At 56.5% G+C, this 18,013-nt stretch overlaps 4 protein-coding genes and 1 non-coding gene across 5 annotated transcripts, besides 1 other annotated feature; 3 read left to right on the top strand and 2 right to left on the bottom strand.

The window, feature by feature from the left end:
* Nucleotides 1–97: 97 nt before the first annotated feature.
* Nucleotides 98–2,029, bottom strand: CYME_CMA022C (hypothetical protein, conserved; the record flags this gene model as incomplete). Its single annotated transcript, XM_005534971.1, has 1 exon — nucleotides 98–2,029. One exon carries the CDS (start codon nucleotides 2,027–2,029, stop codon nucleotides 98–100), a length of 1,932 nt encoding a protein of 643 aa, XP_005535028.1.
* Nucleotides 2,030–3,907: 1,878 nt separating this feature from the next.
* CYME_CMA021C (similar to DnaJ-like protein) lies at nucleotides 3,908–6,328 on the top strand (the record flags this gene model as incomplete). The annotated part of the gene is made up of 1 exon (XM_005534970.1): nucleotides 3,908–6,328. One exon carries the CDS (start codon nucleotides 3,908–3,910, stop codon nucleotides 6,326–6,328), a length of 2,421 nt encoding a protein of 806 aa, XP_005535027.1.
* Nucleotides 5,771–8,341, top strand: CYME_CMA020T. The gene has a single exon (XR_002461191.1). It is a non-coding gene; the product is annotated as a hypothetical transcript (transcript).
* On the bottom strand, nucleotides 6,765–9,626 carry CYME_CMA019C (RNA polymerase III transcription factor IIIB; the record flags this gene model as incomplete). The annotated part of the gene is made up of 1 exon (XM_005534969.1): nucleotides 6,765–9,626. One exon carries the CDS (start codon nucleotides 9,624–9,626, stop codon nucleotides 6,765–6,767), a length of 2,862 nt encoding a protein of 953 aa, XP_005535026.1.
* A 144-nt stretch (nucleotides 9,627–9,770) lies between these two features.
* Nucleotides 9,771–11,920: a sequence feature (repetitive element).
* A 485-nt stretch (nucleotides 11,921–12,405) lies between these two features.
* CYME_CMA017C (probable lysophosphatidic acid acyltransferase) lies at nucleotides 12,406–14,076 on the top strand (the record flags this gene model as incomplete). The annotated part of the gene is made up of 1 exon (XM_005534968.1): nucleotides 12,406–14,076. The coding sequence occupies one exon, from the start codon at nucleotides 12,406–12,408 to the stop codon at nucleotides 14,074–14,076; it is 1,671 nt and encodes a 556-aa protein (XP_005535025.1).
* Between the last annotated feature and the right edge of the window lie 3,937 nt (nucleotides 14,077–18,013).

Below are 18,013 nucleotides of genomic sequence, written 5' to 3'. Positions count from 1 at the left end.
CGAAATTGTTTCCTGTTAACACTTGGACGCAGTCGCAACCTCTAGACTAGAGCCGTAGCGGCACCACGGATCGACGACAGCCTCGCGTCGGACGGCATTACCGAATCGTCCACGATGAACCATAGTTACCAATCTTCGGGGTGTCTCCGAGTGCAGTGCACTCTAGTTTCAAGAGGTAGAGTGATGGTGCAGAGAGCGGTGACAGGGGCGTCAGATCGCGTATGCCCTGCTTGCGACGACGTTCCTGCGATTCCTGAACACCTTTCATGAACGACTGGTAATAGGTCAAGTCAATAAAACAGAGGCGCCTCCGCTTGACAGCTAAAATTATCTCTCTGGCTCGCGCAGGAGCACGGGCTCGACCACACACGCGCACAAGCGCCTGCACAGGTACCCTGAGGTCCATGGAGCCGGATGCGGATGACCCAGACAGAGACGCGCCTGCTGATGGAAGTTTCTCGGCATCGCGTAGCAACCGCTCGAATACTCGAATGGCAGGCTCCGGATCTTCGTGCTCTGCCAAGATCGCAGCAGTCGCCAAGCGTACGTTCGCCTTGTCGGAAAGGCGTTCGCGTGCCTGTTCGTAGAGATGGCGTGCAAGCGTCGTCGCGTACGCCTTGCCCGCTGCTGTTATGGCACAGGTAAACGAGATGGCATCTGGTTGAATGCCGAAACGTTCCTCCATCCCTTGTACGAGTTTCCAGGCACGCTCAGCGTCACCGGTTCGCGCACACGCTTTCAGCACGCCGTTCAGAGCGTAGGCAGTGATCGGCGGCAGCGCCGTTGGACAGGCGGCGGTTTCCGCTGAGAATCGTCCCTGCGCTGCTGCCGCTTGACATTGATCATGGTGGACGGCGAGGCGTTCCAGCACGGTTGCTGCTACGGCTGGCTCACCAATACGAGCGTAGGCATCAATTAAAGCGTTCACGTAGAAAGAATCAAGTCGGACGCCGTACCAGAGGGCACGTCTCTCGATCGCGCGTACGGCGTGGAGGTCATGCTCAACAAGTCGTAACTGAGCCGACAGCGTCCGCGCATCTGGTTCAATACCGTGCAAGCGCATGGACTCCACCAGCGCTGCTTCAAGTTTTCGACAGGCATCGCGCTCTGCCGGAACCCTTGTTCGTGCAAAGCGGCGCGCAAGGCATTCAAAGAGGATGTTGTAGCTGACAACATCGGGACATACCCGAGCACCGGCAACCATAGCTCCGAACACTGCCATTGCGCCGTCCCAGTCGCCTCGAGACGCGTACATTGCCATCCACGAGTTGAATACATATGCATTCGGCTTCCGATGCTGTCGCATGCGCTGCATGCGCGCTAGTACCGTCCAGCCCGCTTTGGTATAGGTGTCCAGGTCCGGATGTGAGGCGGGTAACGAGCGGATCCTTTCGGCAAGGCAGGAGAGCGCGTTACTCCATCCTCGAAGGCCAATGGTGCCACCTGAACTCTCAATGAGCTGCACAGCGCGCACCACTGCGTCTGCTCGGCGGGCATCTCGAAGTGCTCGAAAAGCGAGCAGTGCGGTAACGTCGCTCGCAGGCACGCCGCGCGCCGCCATCACTCCTAGCACGTGCACCACTCCGTCAGCGTCACCTCTGTGGCGGTAGGCGTTCAGAATAGACGTGTACGCATGTGTATCCACAGCAACGCCGCGCTGATAGAGCGTGGTGCAGAGCGCAAGCGCTCGCTCAGGTTCGTTTTCGTTCGCCAACGCCAGAACTCGTGTGCGCTCATCGCTGGTACTCTCCGGACCGTCCGGTGGGAAAGAGGGACTCTTATGAGACCGGGGCAAAGTTTGGTGCCCATCCCAGTCGGGAGCCGGTTCAGCAGACCGCGGAGGCGCGTCCGTTCCCATGCGCCAAGGCAGACGAGCTGCGCGCGGCTGCACCCTGCTGGTGGCGGCTGACGGCAGGTGTGGGGCTCGCTCCGAACGCCAGCTACCGTGGCAGCAAGAAACCCTCGCCAGTGCCTGCCGCTGTCCGCGGGCAGAGCTGTAGGCAGCTGCGGACGAAAACAGCAAACTCATACTATTGTATGAACGCTGACAAGCAGCTGCGAGTCCAACGCCCTTCGCGCACCTCTACCTCCAACGCCTAACCTACTTGAATGGCTTTCGTGTACGACAAAGCCAACGAGATCGTTCCACGTCAGCACAATTGGCCACCGCACGCAATCCCACTCTGACGTAACTGAAAGCACAGAACGACGTGCTGAGGCGAAACAGCTCAACGCACGCGTTCTTGTCTGCAAGCTCGCCAGCGCTTCAGCCGTCTCGCTATCGTGTTTGCTGGCAGGCGTTGCAGCCGCCGCGAAACCAGCGCCTGCGCTGGGGTGCAGCGGTGTGCGCGGCGGCATGACCGGCGGCTGGGCGGCAGGCGCCCGCTCGCTCTTCCGCGGCCGAGTCGGGGAGCATACGCTTCGTCGAGGTCAGTGCATTGCACAAAGTGTGTAAAACGTACATTGGAAAGTCTTTCGGTAGCCCGGGTGATTCTGGACTCAATCCAAAAGTTCAGCGTCCTCACGAATCGGGCTCATTGGTGCTCAGTCTCGATATCACGTCGTACGGGACTGGACGACAGGAGCGGCAAGCCTCGTCGACGCACCACCTTGAACAGCTATATCCAAGTACTCTGTGGGGCGTATGTCGAACGCTTGGATCAAAGAGGCTAATAAATGCTTTAGGTTGGTTTGATTTGCCATTGGAGGCTGCTAGGTGCAGCGACTGGTGCCTGTGCGCGACCGAGCAGGACACCTCTATCATAGCGCTTTTGGGCGATGCACTCTTCTAGCAGACGTATCCGATTTCTTCCATGTTGCAAGCAACGCTTCCATTGTTTGCAGTGCAGCGGTGCCGGTGTGACTGCGCGAGCTCCGGTGTCGTGGACCGCGTGCTCTATCGCGCCTAGCAGGGCATGCGGCAGCGCGCACCCATACGTCATGCGCAAGCCGCAAGCAATGCAGCAGTGCGTCGTACTGGATGTCCCAACTTGACCTTGCTTGCGCGATGCATTCCAATACCAAGCAAGGCATCAGTAAAGCAACAGGTGAAAAATCATCTTTTCTTGCTCATCGTGAAACTCAACCAAGCAGCAGACAGCAGCGCAGCCGCACATATTTCGCTATCCACACCGCTTACCAACAGCGGCTACATTGCGTGGAGAGCGCTTCCGAAGCAGCCTCGTGAAAATAGGCATGCACGAGCACTATCCAGCAACCCAGAAATACTAGCAGGTCCAAGCAGTAACGTACGTGGTGCTGCAGATATCCACCGAGCTGCCCGTCCGAATCGAGGTACGCCTCGCAGCCTACTGCCTGCAATAAAACACTCGGAGCGCGACACGTGTCCCTGCGGTGATGCGTGATGCGTCTCTCGATGACAGATGAGATCGCAGGGGCACGCAGCTGCAAATCGTCGCGCCAGCGCACGTTCACGCAGCAGTGCCGCTTCGATCCGCATGAGCGTCGTAGGAGCGCGCTCGCAATCTCAGCGCCTGCCTGCACGATGCACTGGCGGCGATCGAAGGCGTGATGATGCGTCGCGCGCGCGCTCGCCGCCGCTGCTGCTGTTGCTCGCGCGCATCGCGCTCTGGGGGCCCACGCCTGCGTGCGCGCGCGCGCGATCGAGACGCACTTTGGATGCCTTCCAGACGCCGTCGTCTCCAGTTCCGTGGCTGGCGCGGATCGATTTGCACGCATGGACGCGCAGATGCACGCACGCACGCACGCACGCACGCATAACGAACACGTCGGTGCGTGCGTCTCTGCGCGCTTCCCTGTCGTCTAGAGCAGGTGCTTTGCTTTTGTTTTGTGTGCGCTTCTCGGTTTAGAGGATTGTTCTTCTGCTTTTGTGATTGGATTAACGAGGGTTTGAATGTATTGCGGCTAGGGCAGAGCTGGCGTTTGAATGTTGCCCACTGGTGAACGGTTTGGGGGAAACAGAATGGAGCTGGGGGGCGACGGAGCTTCACACCACTTGACGGGTAGCGCTAGGTTACCTGCGGCTTCTGTTCACGCTTCTGGACAGACCAGGATGATAAACTCCGGGAGCGATGAACGGCTCGGTCATGACGGGAGCCCTGCGCGTGCGGTCCGTCGCGCTATGCGTCCGTCGGGGACGCCCCAGTTCAAGACGCTCGGGAGACCGGTGGCGTCTGCTGTACGTGCGATATCCGAGAGTCCCGCCATCGCTGTGAACGCGTTCCCGGATATCGCCTTGCGGCAGCAGGACCTTGGGTCCTTGTATGGGCCGACCGGCGGCGAGCAAGCACCGCAAGGCACAACGAACGTGGCGAGGGCACAGGCGCCTTTCGGCGTTGGTGTGCGTAACTTGCTGGAGCATGGCGCGACCAACGGTTTGCGGTCCTCGCAAAACTCCGATTCCTCAACGGAGCAGCATGCATCGATGGAGGCAACTGCTTCTTGTCTGGACGGGCACTCAGGCGCCAACCTAGAGGCACCCCAACGGCTCACGTCCGTGCTGAACTCGATCGAGCAGCTGCAAATGCCCCCGCCGCTGACCGAGGAGCGTGACCGGTTGTATCAGGTCCTTGGGATACCGCGGGATATGCATAATTTGCGTCAGATTCGGAACGCGTATCTTCGAGAGATATGCAAGTACCATCCAGATCGCATAACGGCCTTAATGAACGCGTACCGACGATGTAGTGAACATGCTCACTGCAGCAGAGAGACGACGGAGCAGGGCTTGGAACGTTTGGAGAACATTCGAAAGGCGTATGTGGATCGAACGCAAGAGATTCAACTTGCCTTTGAGACGATCAGTGACCCCGAGCGCCGTCGCGTCTACGATACGTTTGGTTACCGCTGCGTGCGGGATCGGCGTCTCTTGAACATGATTCTGCAACTGAGCGATTTCATTCGATGTCGCAGTTTGAAAACTCGGCAGCTTCGGGAGCGGGTGCTCCGTGCCTCACGGAATCGCAGTGGACCGAACGCTGGCGATCACGCTAGCACTGATCAGGGGACGGCTAATGCAGCGACCACGACTCCGTACGGTTTCACTGGCGCTGGGGGTCCCGCATACGGCTGGTGGGATAACGGATGCAGCGCGTCGATAGCGGAACGTCAAGGTCTCGATCGGTGCCTCCACAAGATGCCCTGTGATACTGTGTCAGATTCTGCCTCGCAACCTGAAAAGCTCAGCTTGTGGTCTGGGCACAGCCTGTCTTCGAGCGCGAGCACTGGCACCGAGGGCACGGATCGTGGTGATGGCCAGCGGGCCACGAAATCGACGAGCAACGCAACAGCTGTGCACAACATCGTGCACGAGCTCGCTTTTGATCTGGCAGACTTTTACCGGGGTCGGGCGATACGCGTTGCGATTGAGAGATCGGGCTTTGGGTTAGACGGACGACCTTGCCGCGAGGAGTGCGCGCTCACGATCCGGGTGGAACCTGGCATGCGCGATGGCGATCGGGTGGAATTCCCCGGATGCGGAAACGCCGCGTATCCAGGGGCGGAAGCCGGCGCTGTCATCTTCGTTCTGCGAGAGAAGCCGCATCCGCGCTTCACCCGTGTAGGCGATGATTTGCGAATGCGCAAGAAGCTCACACTGGCAGAGGCGTTGTGCGGGTTCTCGTTTACGCTGAAACTTCTGGACGGACGCACCATCATGGTGCAGAGTCGTGACGGCAGCGTGACACGCCCCGGCACGGTGAAACGGATCCCGCACAAGGGCATGCCAAAACGGCGAAGATATGCAAGTACACCGCTCGACTATGGAGATCTTTTTATTGAATTCGATGTAGAATGGCCACGTGACGGTGTCATCCGCGGACCCGCGAAAGAACAGCTCCTGGCAGTGCTGGCGACCATAAGTAGTGAGAATGATATGTGCAAAACTCGAGGGATGGAGCGCTCGGAAAGCGCACAGCTTGGCGAGACGAACCGGACAAGTATCGAATCGGTTCGAACGATAGATGAAGCACGACACTCGTTCGACGATTCCATGGACGATATACCGACACTAACGTCGAACACGGCCAATCAACGAGCCATGTCGTCGTATACACCGTCTGCGATCGATGATAACGACGACGATGATGACGATGATGATGATGATGATGACCATGACGATGCCGAGAACACCACCGGCGACGAAAGCGATGAAGACGCAGCTGCTTGCGTCGAAGAAATTGTCACCGCAGAAAAAGTCCGAAGGTTGCCGCCCGAATGGAAAGCCTGCCCTCGATGCCATCAGGAGAAGACACGCGCGAGGCAATCATCGTCGGATTTGCCTCGTATCTCCATGGTGACAGATGCAAGCTCTCGCGAGCTCTCCCGCAGTTTCTCACTGGATCACTGAACGCTCCCGCATTCGACTCGTGTATCGCGCGAGGCGTTCAGAAACAACTCGCCTCTACCACCGCTAGCTACTGTCATACGTTGCGTTCGCGCTGCGCGCTGGAGGAAGGCACGCGACATCCGTGATCCACCGGCCCGCGCGCCACCTTCAGGGTCACGAACACCAGCCTCGCATCCAAGGATGATGGTGTTGGTAGGTTCCGACCTGCACGTGCCTTTGCCTGGTTCACGTCCACAGGCGCTACGCAGCATCGAGCAGAGTTTACACCAAGCAGCTGGATATGTCCCGTCTATTGCGCAAGTCATCCGAGGCGCATACGGGGAAACGGAAGCAGCACACGCGTAAGCCTTGTATCCGTCATGCGCTCGGATCCGTACCTAAACACCATGTATTACGAAACGTCCTGGATTGCTGCACGCTCCGTCGCCTAGCTCCGTCATGTCTGGTGCGTCGGTTGAGGGGTAGCGGAGGCGGCGCGTTGTTGTTGTTGTTGATGGTGCTGCTGCTGCCGAACAACGCGTTTCGCTACGCGCGTTGGTGCTGGTATCGACGACTGCGCAACCGGTGGTCGTCTCTCGGGTGCAGGTTGATCACCAAAGTCAAACAGACTCGGTGCTGGCTGCGATGGACGCCCGGCAGCATCTGCGACTGCGACTGTTTCGGCATCGTTTGTTGGAATCGAGTCGCCACGGCCGCCAAGGTCGTACTGTTCTAGGGCATCATAGTTGATTTTCTTGCTCGTACGCTTCGAGTGCGTCACTGCGCTGCGCACAGCGTCGCGTACGGAGCGCACGACCGCCTCGACTGCGGCAGGTGCAACTGTACTGGGACGCTCGCCACCAGGCGCTGCTGCTGCTGCTGCTGCTGCTGCTGCTGCTGCTGCTGCTGTCGTTGTTGTTGCAACTGCTGCTGCTGCTGCTGTTGCTGTGGCGCTGTGACTCCAGGGCGCTTCAGCAGCGGCGCTGTTGCTGGCGTTGGATTTGTAGAAACCACGCATGTACTCTCGTTTGCGCATGAGACGCTGGTACCGCTCGGGATCGTCGCGTTCCCAACGAGCGATTTCAGCCTCACGCTCGATCCATTCCTGGTTCATCGCCGTCCATATTTTCTCCCGAAAGGCAGTTTCCTCGGGCGTGCACACGAACATAGCCTCCTCCTCGGAGTCGAGGTCGCTGAGCTCTTCGACTCGGTCGCTTAGCCAGCGATAATTCGCTCCGCCCTCGGGGCCGGATCGCGTCGACAGACCAGATGTACCAGCGATAACGCCCGTTGTCACCGGGTTTGCGGCACGCTCATCCGCTGCAGCGCCAAGCGGGGCCAGGGGTCCCGAGGCCTCGCGCCTCACCGAGCCGACGTAGTTCGAGACTGCACCGTGGGACGTTGCCGGTGCCACCAGTACCGTTACGGGTACGCGCTCGCCCTCGGCAGTGGCGGAGGCTTCCAGAAAAGCTCGCTCCTGCTCGGTAAGCGAGGTATCCGCGACAATGTCCTGTTCAGCTGCCTTGCTCTGTTCCAGGACGTGGTGTTGCTGCTCGAGCCACTCCAATGACGACGACGACGACAACGCGTGCCGGCGCCGGAACGCTGGCGGGTCGCAGCCGTCGAGTGTGTCAACTGCCTCAGGTGACACTGCGTTTGCGGAGGTATCCGCGGTTGCCGCCAGAGGCGCCTCGGTGGTGTCTTCCTCGGCAACGGATTCGATCAAGCCCGACTCGGCGGCAAGCTCTCGACCAGTGAGCGTTCCAGTGGGCGTCTCTTCGATCTCACAGAGTCGCTGGCGAATGGTCATATCACCGACACGAACGACGGCACCTATTTCACGCTGCGAGCGACGGAAGCCGTGCATACGAGCTGCAATGAGCAGTGCTGCCCCACAGAGACCAGCCGGACGCCGCCCAGTATGGATCCAGTCCCTCTTCATTCGACTGATCAGACGCAGTGCGGTTTGCGCTACTGCATTCTGCTTCTCGCCCAGATCTAACCGACTTGCAAACCGGTGAATGTAAAACGAAGGATCAATGATCGGCAATGCCAAATGCAGAACGCGGCACAATTTCAGATAAGTATGACCCAGGACGTACACATTGATACGCAGCGTATCGCTAAAGTCAATGAGCAGATGCGGCGTCTTCTCCCGTCGACAGACAATGTAGAGCGCTGCAGCCGCCACCGTCTGGGTACGCCTGCCCTGCACGAAATTGTGCTGGACAGCCAGCGTGAACAAACGATGCGCTGCATCCACAAACCGCGGCGGCAGGTGTAACTGCGAAGCGATGGTGGCGATTCTCCGGCGTCCGGCTGCGTACGTGAGTTCCCGCGACTCCCGATGCCCTATGGTGAGACGCGTCACACCGGCCGTGGATGCGTTATAGAGCAGCGACGCACCGGCTGCGGTGGCTGCAGCGGCTGCGCCCAGCGACGCTGCTCCGCTGCTGCCGGTGCGTACGAACTGACCTACGACGGCACTGTGACCGCCAGCACCCTCTACGAACTGGAGCTCATTGACTACGGTGTTCTCCTCAACGACATGTCCGCAGAGCATGCACGCTGTTTGGCCCGAACTGCTACCAAACTCGAGATCATCACCCCCGCAGTTCGGACAGCGCTTGATGACGGCTGTGGCCGGTCCGTCGACCTGTGGCGAACGCATGACGACAGCGCCTCTGGTGAGATGCTCCGATGAGGGAGCAGGCGTCCAACGAAGATCAGCACCGGTGCTTTCGGGAACAGCAGCACTGGTGATGAACGCAGCTGGGGTTTCCGGGGCATCCGGTCCAGAAGCACCCGCTGGGTGCCAAGCATCCTGCCCGCTCTGTCCTGTGTTGGTTCCTCCGACAGAGGTGCCGCTCCTTGGAGCCGCATCAGACGGCGGGTGCGTACTCACTGGGGCTCGCTCTGCAGCGCCTGTCGCGGACCGACGCTGCACCACTCGCTTCCGCACTTGGCGAGGACCCAGTGCAGAGCGCGTCAGTTCCGTTCCTGCTTCGGCTTCCTGACGCACCTGTTCCAAAGAGCCAAACCGTTCGGCGTCCGGCTCCAGGTGCTTGCCCGAATCCCGGGTTGCGCTTGCTGCAGGGCGCAAGTCGTCGCACCCAAAGTCGCTGGGCACCTCAAGCGTCTCCGCTGAGGCGCCTGGCTGGGACGCATGGTCCTCTCCAGAGACATCGCACGGGGGTGTGGATGCCTGCTGTGGCACCGCTGTTGCAGCAACAGGTCCGTGCTTTGCTCTGGATGTGGACGCAACCGCTGGGGCTGCAGTGCCCACACCCGAACCTCGCCGAGGCGTGTGCCGCACCATGATACCAACCGCGGGCTGCCTCTCACAGAAACCCGAGTCGCCCTAAGCGCTCGGTTCAGTAGTTTGCTCAGCTGCAGAAGGCCTGGGAGTACGAAAGAAAAAGCGACTTGACGCAGACTTTTCACAGTGGCCTTCGTTCACGCCCACCTCCAACAACAAACGCCTTTCAAAAGACAAACGCTGCTGCCAGTGGTACAATAGTGGCGAGAAGCCTGCCCTAGACAAGAAGTCTCCAAGTGACGTGCAGACGCCTCCCAGTTTTTTGGACCGGCCAACGACTACTGGTTTCAACTTTTTCTCATATAGTTCGACTTGAAGTGATTGTCCGATAAAGTTCACTCTTGTCCTGTCTGGAGGTTTATGCTCCATCACCGCCCATCCCCGTATATTGATCGCGGCGTTCAAGTCTCGATTCACAAACTCCATCCGTTTCTTGCCATCGTTGGTTGTACTTACTAATGCAAGTAGTCCTCGAGCTTTCGCTCTCCTTTCCATTTGCTCTTCCGCCAGCGGTCCATATTTTGCTATATCCTCCTCAGGGCTCCGCTGGCACTTTTCCATCTCGACGTTCTGAAGTGTACATCCCAGTTCATGGTGTGTGTAGGACATTCGGAACTCATCTACAGGTATCGTAACGAAGCGCCTTGCGCACTCTTTGAATGTTCTCGTCGTTGGAGCTGGCATAGTTTCTTTTTGGATCTTCCATCGCCCTGCTCCGTATGCTACTAGGAGCCTCTGACTTTCATCCTCCTTCAAGGCGCTCAACTCATTGAAAAAAAATTCGCGAATGCACGCTGTTTCCCAAAATACAAATTCATTCGCAAACGAGCCCACCGGGGCTTTGTATACTCCGCCGCCCACAGCGCCTCCCAATGCGCAACGCGAACTTCCATGGACTCCCGAAAAGCTTTCAAGTCTGCTTCGCGGCTCGTCACTTCGCTCATAGCTTCCAGGTGCTCTTTCACTCCTGCATTCCAAGTCTCGATTTTCCTCCTCGCATTCATGATTCCCCATTCTCGATCGTATCTCGCTCTAGAGAATCTCAATAGACGCATTTCTTTCCGACGCAAGGTACCATCAGTACCATCTTCCGCACGCCTGCGTACTGCGATGGTTACGATGTTCGTGTTCCCGGGGTCCGCGCCAACGAAAAAGTCGTTCTTCTGCACGTTCTGCATCGCAGGATCCTCCTCCTTCTCATCTTCATGCTTCGTCTCGGGCAAAGCCGAAGACGGAACATGCCGATCTGTCTTGAACCGCCGATAGTGTACACATATGGCTAGTCCATCAGTTTCTATCATCCCAGTGAATTTCTTTTTCTTGCTCACTTTGAGACGTTTGATATCGAAGATATTCTTCCAGTACGTCTCCTGGGTTTCACCGGAGAACTCTGTCTTCCTTACATCGAACCCCGGACAGATCCCCTTCATGATGCCGTAAAGGACGCCGGAATCAATACGCACAAAATGTGACTTGATGTTGCACAACGGAACGATGTTGGAGCGCTCCCCCATTCGGAAAGCCTTCCGTCTCTCCCGCACTTCATTTTTTCCTCACTTAGCATCATCTCCGCCTTGCGTTCGAGCTCGCGGTCCAAAAACACGAAATACCGCAGGATGAGATATTAGTATCTTTCCGTATCTGTTTTCAACTCTGATATCTTTTCTGCTGGATTCGCCAGTCCCAATTCTGCGCGGTGCTCTTTAGTAGGCGCACGGATTACAGAAGCTTCATTCCTTCTCCTGTGTGACGCCTTCTTGTCGACGAATTCAACCTCATCTTCATGCTGGGGATTGTTTGTAAAGCCATTGATAATTGCCCATATTCCTTTGCGAGAGATGCCCGCGTAAAGTGCAAACACGGGGCGTATCATGAAACGTTCGACGTTCATTGTCAAATGGTTCTTCAGATTCGTGAGATACTTCATCGCCCCGTATATGTAAGCATCCGCGTCACCCCTGTATCGATTACCCTCGAAGCGGAATTCTGCAAAGTTTTCGTGGAGGACGTGCACCCGCTCATTTTCACCCCGCGCATCCCCTGTACCAAGCACAAGGTGACGAATAAAGGTCTTGTCGAAAAACTCGTCCGGAATCTTGACTCTTCGAATGTCCGTCACATTGTCGTACATCTCCTTCGCCATATGCACCAGTCCCGAAGAAGCCTCAATAATACTCATTGAATACGACTCGACAAGGTTTCTGATCGTTTCTCGTAACTTTTTTTTGTAGGGATACTAGCTATGGCCAAGAAAAGAGGCTTTCACCACCATCCCGTCGTACTGTCGTCTTTCGAGATCCTTTTCAACGTCCGGCCTCGCGCGATTGCTTCTGCTGCATCGTCCTTTCCCGTTCCTCTATGCTCGGCACGGCTTTCCAGTTTTGTTCAACCCGGCAATGAAAGCCTTCCGGGATTTCCGCATAGCACCCCCATACCATTCCCTTAGATTTTTTTATCACGTCTAATGAACGACCTGCGATAGCGTCTGCTACATACAACGAAAAAAGCATCGACTTCCACACACCTTTGTGTGGAACACGCTTCAGTTGAGTGCGGTATACGGTGCGCCGGCACCAATCGGCACTGGCGTTGCCTCTGGAGCACACGCCCTGAGGCGCAGCGCACGCCTGCTCGACAACGTCACGATAAACTGGCCAAAACCTTTTTTCTCTATTCCAGAGACGGGTCCGACGTGACTCAAGTCTTTCGTCCGTCGGGTTTTCGGTGGCGAATCCAGCTTCTGCAGCTTCCGCCTGGTTCTGAACGGTGTCGGTGAGGCATGGCAGCGACCACCGCCAAAGCACAGCCGCCTCTGGGCGAGAACCCTGGGGAAGAGCCCGTTCCGGTGGACGCGCGTGTGGCCCAGTACCTCGACGCTGAAAAGAGAACTGGTTCTTTCGCGAAAGCGCAAGATAAGGTGTTCGATGACGGAGATCGGAACACGTCACCTGCAACGGCACCGCCACTGAGTAGGGAGAGACCTCCAACCCCTCTGATCGAGGCGCCTCAAGAGCGGCCCGCTGCCTACGACATCACCCAGACAATGCGAGGTCAAGGAAAACAAGTGGAGCGCGCTTCGCCGCTGGCCGTGACCCAGGAGTTATCTACGGTCTTGATGAATGCTGCGCAGGCGTCGCCGTCGGCAAGGAGCCAGGGTCCGCGCGAGGGTCTGCTTACCCGAGGACAGACTCGCACGAAACTGGCGCTCCAGAGAGCAAGCGAATCCTGGGCCGACCTTGCTGGAATGGTACGTGGTGACCTGGATGCCTCCTCTGATCGCGAACGCGTGCAAGAGCGCTTCGAGCGGGCGCTCATGGAGGTGCTCGGGACAGAGGCAATGCCTGTCAGCGGGTTACCGCTTCTCTTTGCTCCGCTGACATTCGCGACGGAAGCTATGGAGGATGTGGTTGAAGATGAGTTTTCGCGGTGCTTCAAACGGACCCCTGTCCCTGCGTGGAACTGGAACGTGTACCTTTTCTTACCATGGGTATTCGGTGTCGTTATCCGATACGGCATCCTACTGCCTTTGCGCGTACTCTGCCTCGTGAGTGGGAGCGTGCTTTTCGCGCTCGCGTTCTCCATAACCAAATGGCTCTATCGAAGAAATCCAGAACGTCGTCACGAGCTGGAAAGAAAGCTTATTGTCTTGTACTCAGCGTGCTGGATCATGTCTATGAGCGGCGTTATCGCGTATCATGGAACTCGTCCACGAATGCGACCGCATGCGATTTACGTTGCGAATCACTCGTCGCTGATCGATTTGATTGTGCTCCAGCAACTGTGTCCGTTTGCGACCGTTGGCCAGGCACACGGTGGTATCGTGGGCTTGCTCCAAAAGCACGTCCTCGAGTGTCTTGGATGCATCTGGTTCTCGCGCGACGACCTCCAGGATCGACAGCTTGTACGGAAACGGATCGAAGAACACCTTCAGAAGCCGAATGTTCCACCACTGCTCATTTTTCCCGAGGGTACCTGTGTGAACAATGAATACTGCTTAATGTTTAAGAAGGGCGCCTTCGAGATGAAGGATGCCGTCATTTACCCGGTTGCAATCAAGTACAACAAGCTTTTCGCGGACGCGTTCTGGAACTCCATGGAGGAGTCGTTTCTTTGGCATCTCTTTCGTATCTGGACGAGTTGGGCGTTAGTTGCTGACGTCTACTTCCTGGAGCCCATGAAACAACAACCGAATGAATCGGCCGCCGAGTTTGCAGCTCGAGTGAAGCGAGCGATCTGTTCTGCGGCAGGCCTCAAGTCCGTTGAAATCGATGGCTATTACAAACGGATGCAGGTCAGCGATAAGTACGTTCGTGCACGGCAAGAGAAAGTCGCGCAGGCATTGGTCGCTACCCTGGAACGAGTCCCGCGCGGTGCCAAGTCCGAGACGGACATCGACGGCACCCCGTCGGATGATTTGCGCAACCATCGACCCAAGACGGCTCGCTTCTAATCTCCAGTGCCTGGTGATGCGGTGCACAGCTCTCGCACTAGGCTCGTGTTTCAACGCGAGCACGGTACGTCCGACCTGTCTGTATGCTGCTTTTCGCAGTTTCATCCGGGTGTGTTCGTATCCTGGTCGCCTATGATGTCGCGCTCAGTGCAGACTTGGAGTGCACTGCGCAACACCGCATTTGTCGCTCGTGTGGGGTGCCTGCGTTTGTGGCAGGTGTACATGCACACGCGAACGCGCACACACACAGTATGTATGTTCATTAGTTGTTCGTCCGTTTCCAAGCAGTGCGCTGCTGCTTCTATGGATCCTTCTCCATCTGCTGTCTCAGTACAGATTTCGGGATGCATGTATTGACCCTAAAAGATCAAAGCAGCCTAAGACGCAACCACTGGATTGCGTTGAAGCCGTGGTCGTCGCCGCTTGTACCGGGGAATTCCCAGCCGCTCGGGGCCCTGGACGGTTTCTCGAACGACACCCTTTTGTGCATAGAAGGCGATAGCCGATCGATCACGCGATGCCTGGTACCCGAAATGCGCTCGAGGGCGCACAACTAGTCAAAGCCGGGCGCCAGGGTCGTTCTCTCGTCGTGTGGATGGTGCCTATATGCCAGCAGCTGAAATGATTTGGATCCATAGGCACTGTACCCGTTCAACGACCAGGAGCAGGGAGACGCGCGTGCAGATTTCCGGACCCCTAGCCCTGGAGGCTTCGTAGGGAGTCGCGCTCGAGGCTGCACCGGTGTTCGATTTACGTGGGACACAAATTCACTCGAATTGTGCGTGATTTGCAGGTTTTCGGAGGTTTGGCTAGATGTACAGTATCGACATGCCAAGTGCCGCAATAGAAAGGATTCATGGACGCACATGCAGTTTCTGGATTCTCGGTTGTGTTTCCGGGGAGGCGCTCTCGATGCTTTACCGCTGAAGTTCGTGACCTCACCTTTGTCAAAGTGATTCAGTACGCCGTCAAACAAGTGTTCGTAAGATAACGAATTGTATTATTTTTCAAGGCATACGTACAACCCTCTGCGCTTCTCTTTTTTTCCTACGTTCAGCACACTCATATCACGCATTCCTCAAGGTTTCGATCTCTCTGTTCCATGGCAACGAATGGGTGCAGTTCTTCGCGCTTCGGGACTGACACGGAGAGCAAACATGACGTCATCTCGTGAAGATTCGTCCATAGGATCATACCGAAAGCTCAATGAACGTGTCACGTCAAAGAATCGACTCCGTTCGAGAGGCACATGCTCCTCTATTTGTTGCCATCGACGATATGGCATTGGGCAGCAGTGATCGATGACTGTGAAGAGTCCTTCATCACGACGCAAGAACAGCGAGGAGACACATCGAATTCTCTGGGGTCTGCTTTCTCCAGACAAGCACGAAGACCGAAAAGTACGCACTGCGGTCCTGAATAACCTGGGTGCTCACTGCCATCGGCCAGTGATGGATACGATGCAGCGCTGGCAAACGAGCGACGATTCTGTCACTAGACTGGGACGGCATGAGGAACCTCTTCAGAACCGGCGCTATCCCGAAGAGCATCGACTCGGCGCATATGGAGAACACGAGAAAACGTCATCGAAGACTCCCCAGACTCGAAGATACTCAGGAGAACATGCAGCTGCCGCTGGCGTGTAGTCCACCTAGGCAGGACGTTGTGCTTCTGGGTCTGGTATGCTTTTTCAGAGCGCCCCTGATGAGTATAGACTTTTTATGCAGCTCCGAATGCGTCTCCAGGTCGCTTGCACCAGCACCTCGATTCGTGCATTTTTCGTTTCGTTGTAGAGGGAATCGCTTGTGCATAGTCGGTACAACATCGTTTGATGGAGACCAAGAGACTCGAGGCGAGCAAATAGGAGCTGAGCAGCGCTATCACGTTCATAAAGTGGACTGTAAATTTTTTGTACAAAAATTCGAAGCAATTCGTGAACCATTGGTGAAACGAGATCGGCGGAGCACAGAGAAAGATGCGAAAGGCGAGGAAATGTGGACCAGCGAGATGCTCGCACGTCGGCAACGAGGCCTGCTGCCCGCTATCGAGACCGGTGCTGTGTATACCAGTATGCATGGTCGTCAACGCGAGTGTCGCGGACACTTTACGATCCGTCTCGGAGCGGAAACGCTCCCCAAGCTCAGATAAGGAAATACGTGGAGTTCCCATGTCCAAGCAGATGCGTTTGCCTCGAGAAGTTGGTCTGCAGTGCGGTGAGCATCGGTGCAGGCCGCAGTAGCGCGAATCTCTACACCTGCGCCTCCGTTAGACCCAAAGCGGAGCCTGAAACACAAAAAAGCCACCAACAACAAGAACACGACTTGTTGACACCGGCGACGCTTCATAGCCATGATTGCCAAATTCACCAAAATGCACCCACTGTCGTTATGTGGTACTCGCGCGTCTCTCATCTTGGTTTCACCGGATGGAGGCACATAAAAAGAACAGAACGACGAGCGTGCGAACGAAACCGAAAAGAGTCTCACAAGTCTGGGACGCATTCTCGCAAGTCGCTCTGCCATGTGCACATTTTGCCCACGAATTGGAGGCATGCCTTGATGCCCTTGATGCGCGTGGACACGTTTCGCGGGGAGCGTACACAGCATACGACGAGCGTGCTCGGAAGCTGGTAACGAGTTATCGAATTGAATAGTGTGCGCTTTGGTATACAGCGGACAGCGCACTCGCCCAGGGGATTGTCCGAATGAAACCCATGATTTTTGAGCACGGTACTGTGCACGGAAACGGAGCAAGGCACCAAGCGGAGCACTCAGTACCCATTGATCACTTGTACCAATCAATGGATCAAGCGTTACGAGGCCATAAGGCGGCTCTTTGCAGAGTCGCGCTCGTGTACACAATGGAGTACGTACATACAATAATGGGTCTCCGCTGCGAAGCGCGAACATGGACTATACGTATCGAAACTCATCAAGCAAATCATCGCTCGCACCTTTTGCCTACGTATGGGATACGTCGCTCAGGGCAGAAAGCGGTGACATCGGGACGTGAACGCTGCCATCGACATCCCTCAACTGCTGACAATCGAGCTGGCAGGGAAAGCAGAAACCGGCTTACCTCCGGCCGAAGATAACAGATAGGAAGAGGAACTGCAGTCCAGAAATCCCGCAAAGGCTGGCACTGACGACAGAACCCACAGACCAAAGATCTACGTTGTACGCCCGAGTACGCGGACCCTGCTGCGTTAGTTTCGCATACGGGTATAAAGCATGCACACTGGCGTGCAGAGCGACATGGGCACCTCGCGATCATTTTCCGTTTTACGATTATCTCAACGAGATGCGGAGCTTCTAGGTCATATTTCAGAACTCCAGACGACGGTATGCAAAGGGCGTAGTCGCGAGCGGGTCTGATTGCCAAACAGGGCCGCCGAGGCCAGGCACGTCGCACATACCCCGCGTCGTGCACGCGTTTGCGACACCACTTACCTCAAAACTCTGGGCCAGGAGTCTCGAATATGACGCAAGAAAAAACAATACTTGGTCAAGTCCGAATATTTTCTAAGCAAAATGCTACAAGCGATCATGAGCCTACCCGCACACTCGGTGTTGAAACTCAAAGTGGTATGCACTGCGCGTTCAAGACGTTCCGCGCGGATACCTGATTGCCTCAAGCGGCAGCTCTAGAGGAGTTTCCAGCGGGGCCAAGTCAGCGGTACGCCATCCACACTGATGCACTCGTCGACGCATTCCTCGTGTTCCAGCGTCCATGAATACGAGGTTGCTCATGATCCAATTCATTTTGGGGACGTCACTTGCAGCCGCGAGGACGCGCTGGTGCGTCGAACACGCTGATCCACCCGTGAGACCCGTTCGCTCATTCCTGCGTGCATGAATACGACTTCTGCTACCAGGATCACTCTTCGTGTCGATGTTCTAGAGTTCAAATGAGTGCCTGAAGCACCCACGTTCGAGAG

The sequence above is a fragment of the Cyanidioschyzon merolae genome, chromosome 1 (assembly GCF_000091205.1).
Source record: "Cyanidioschyzon merolae strain 10D DNA, chromosome 1, complete genome".
In the NCBI taxonomy this organism is placed as follows: Eukaryota; Rhodophyta; class Bangiophyceae; order Cyanidiales; family Cyanidiaceae; genus Cyanidioschyzon; species Cyanidioschyzon merolae.
The sequence above is the reverse complement of the archived record's forward strand: the minus strand, read 5'-3'. Positions and strand labels throughout refer to the sequence as shown.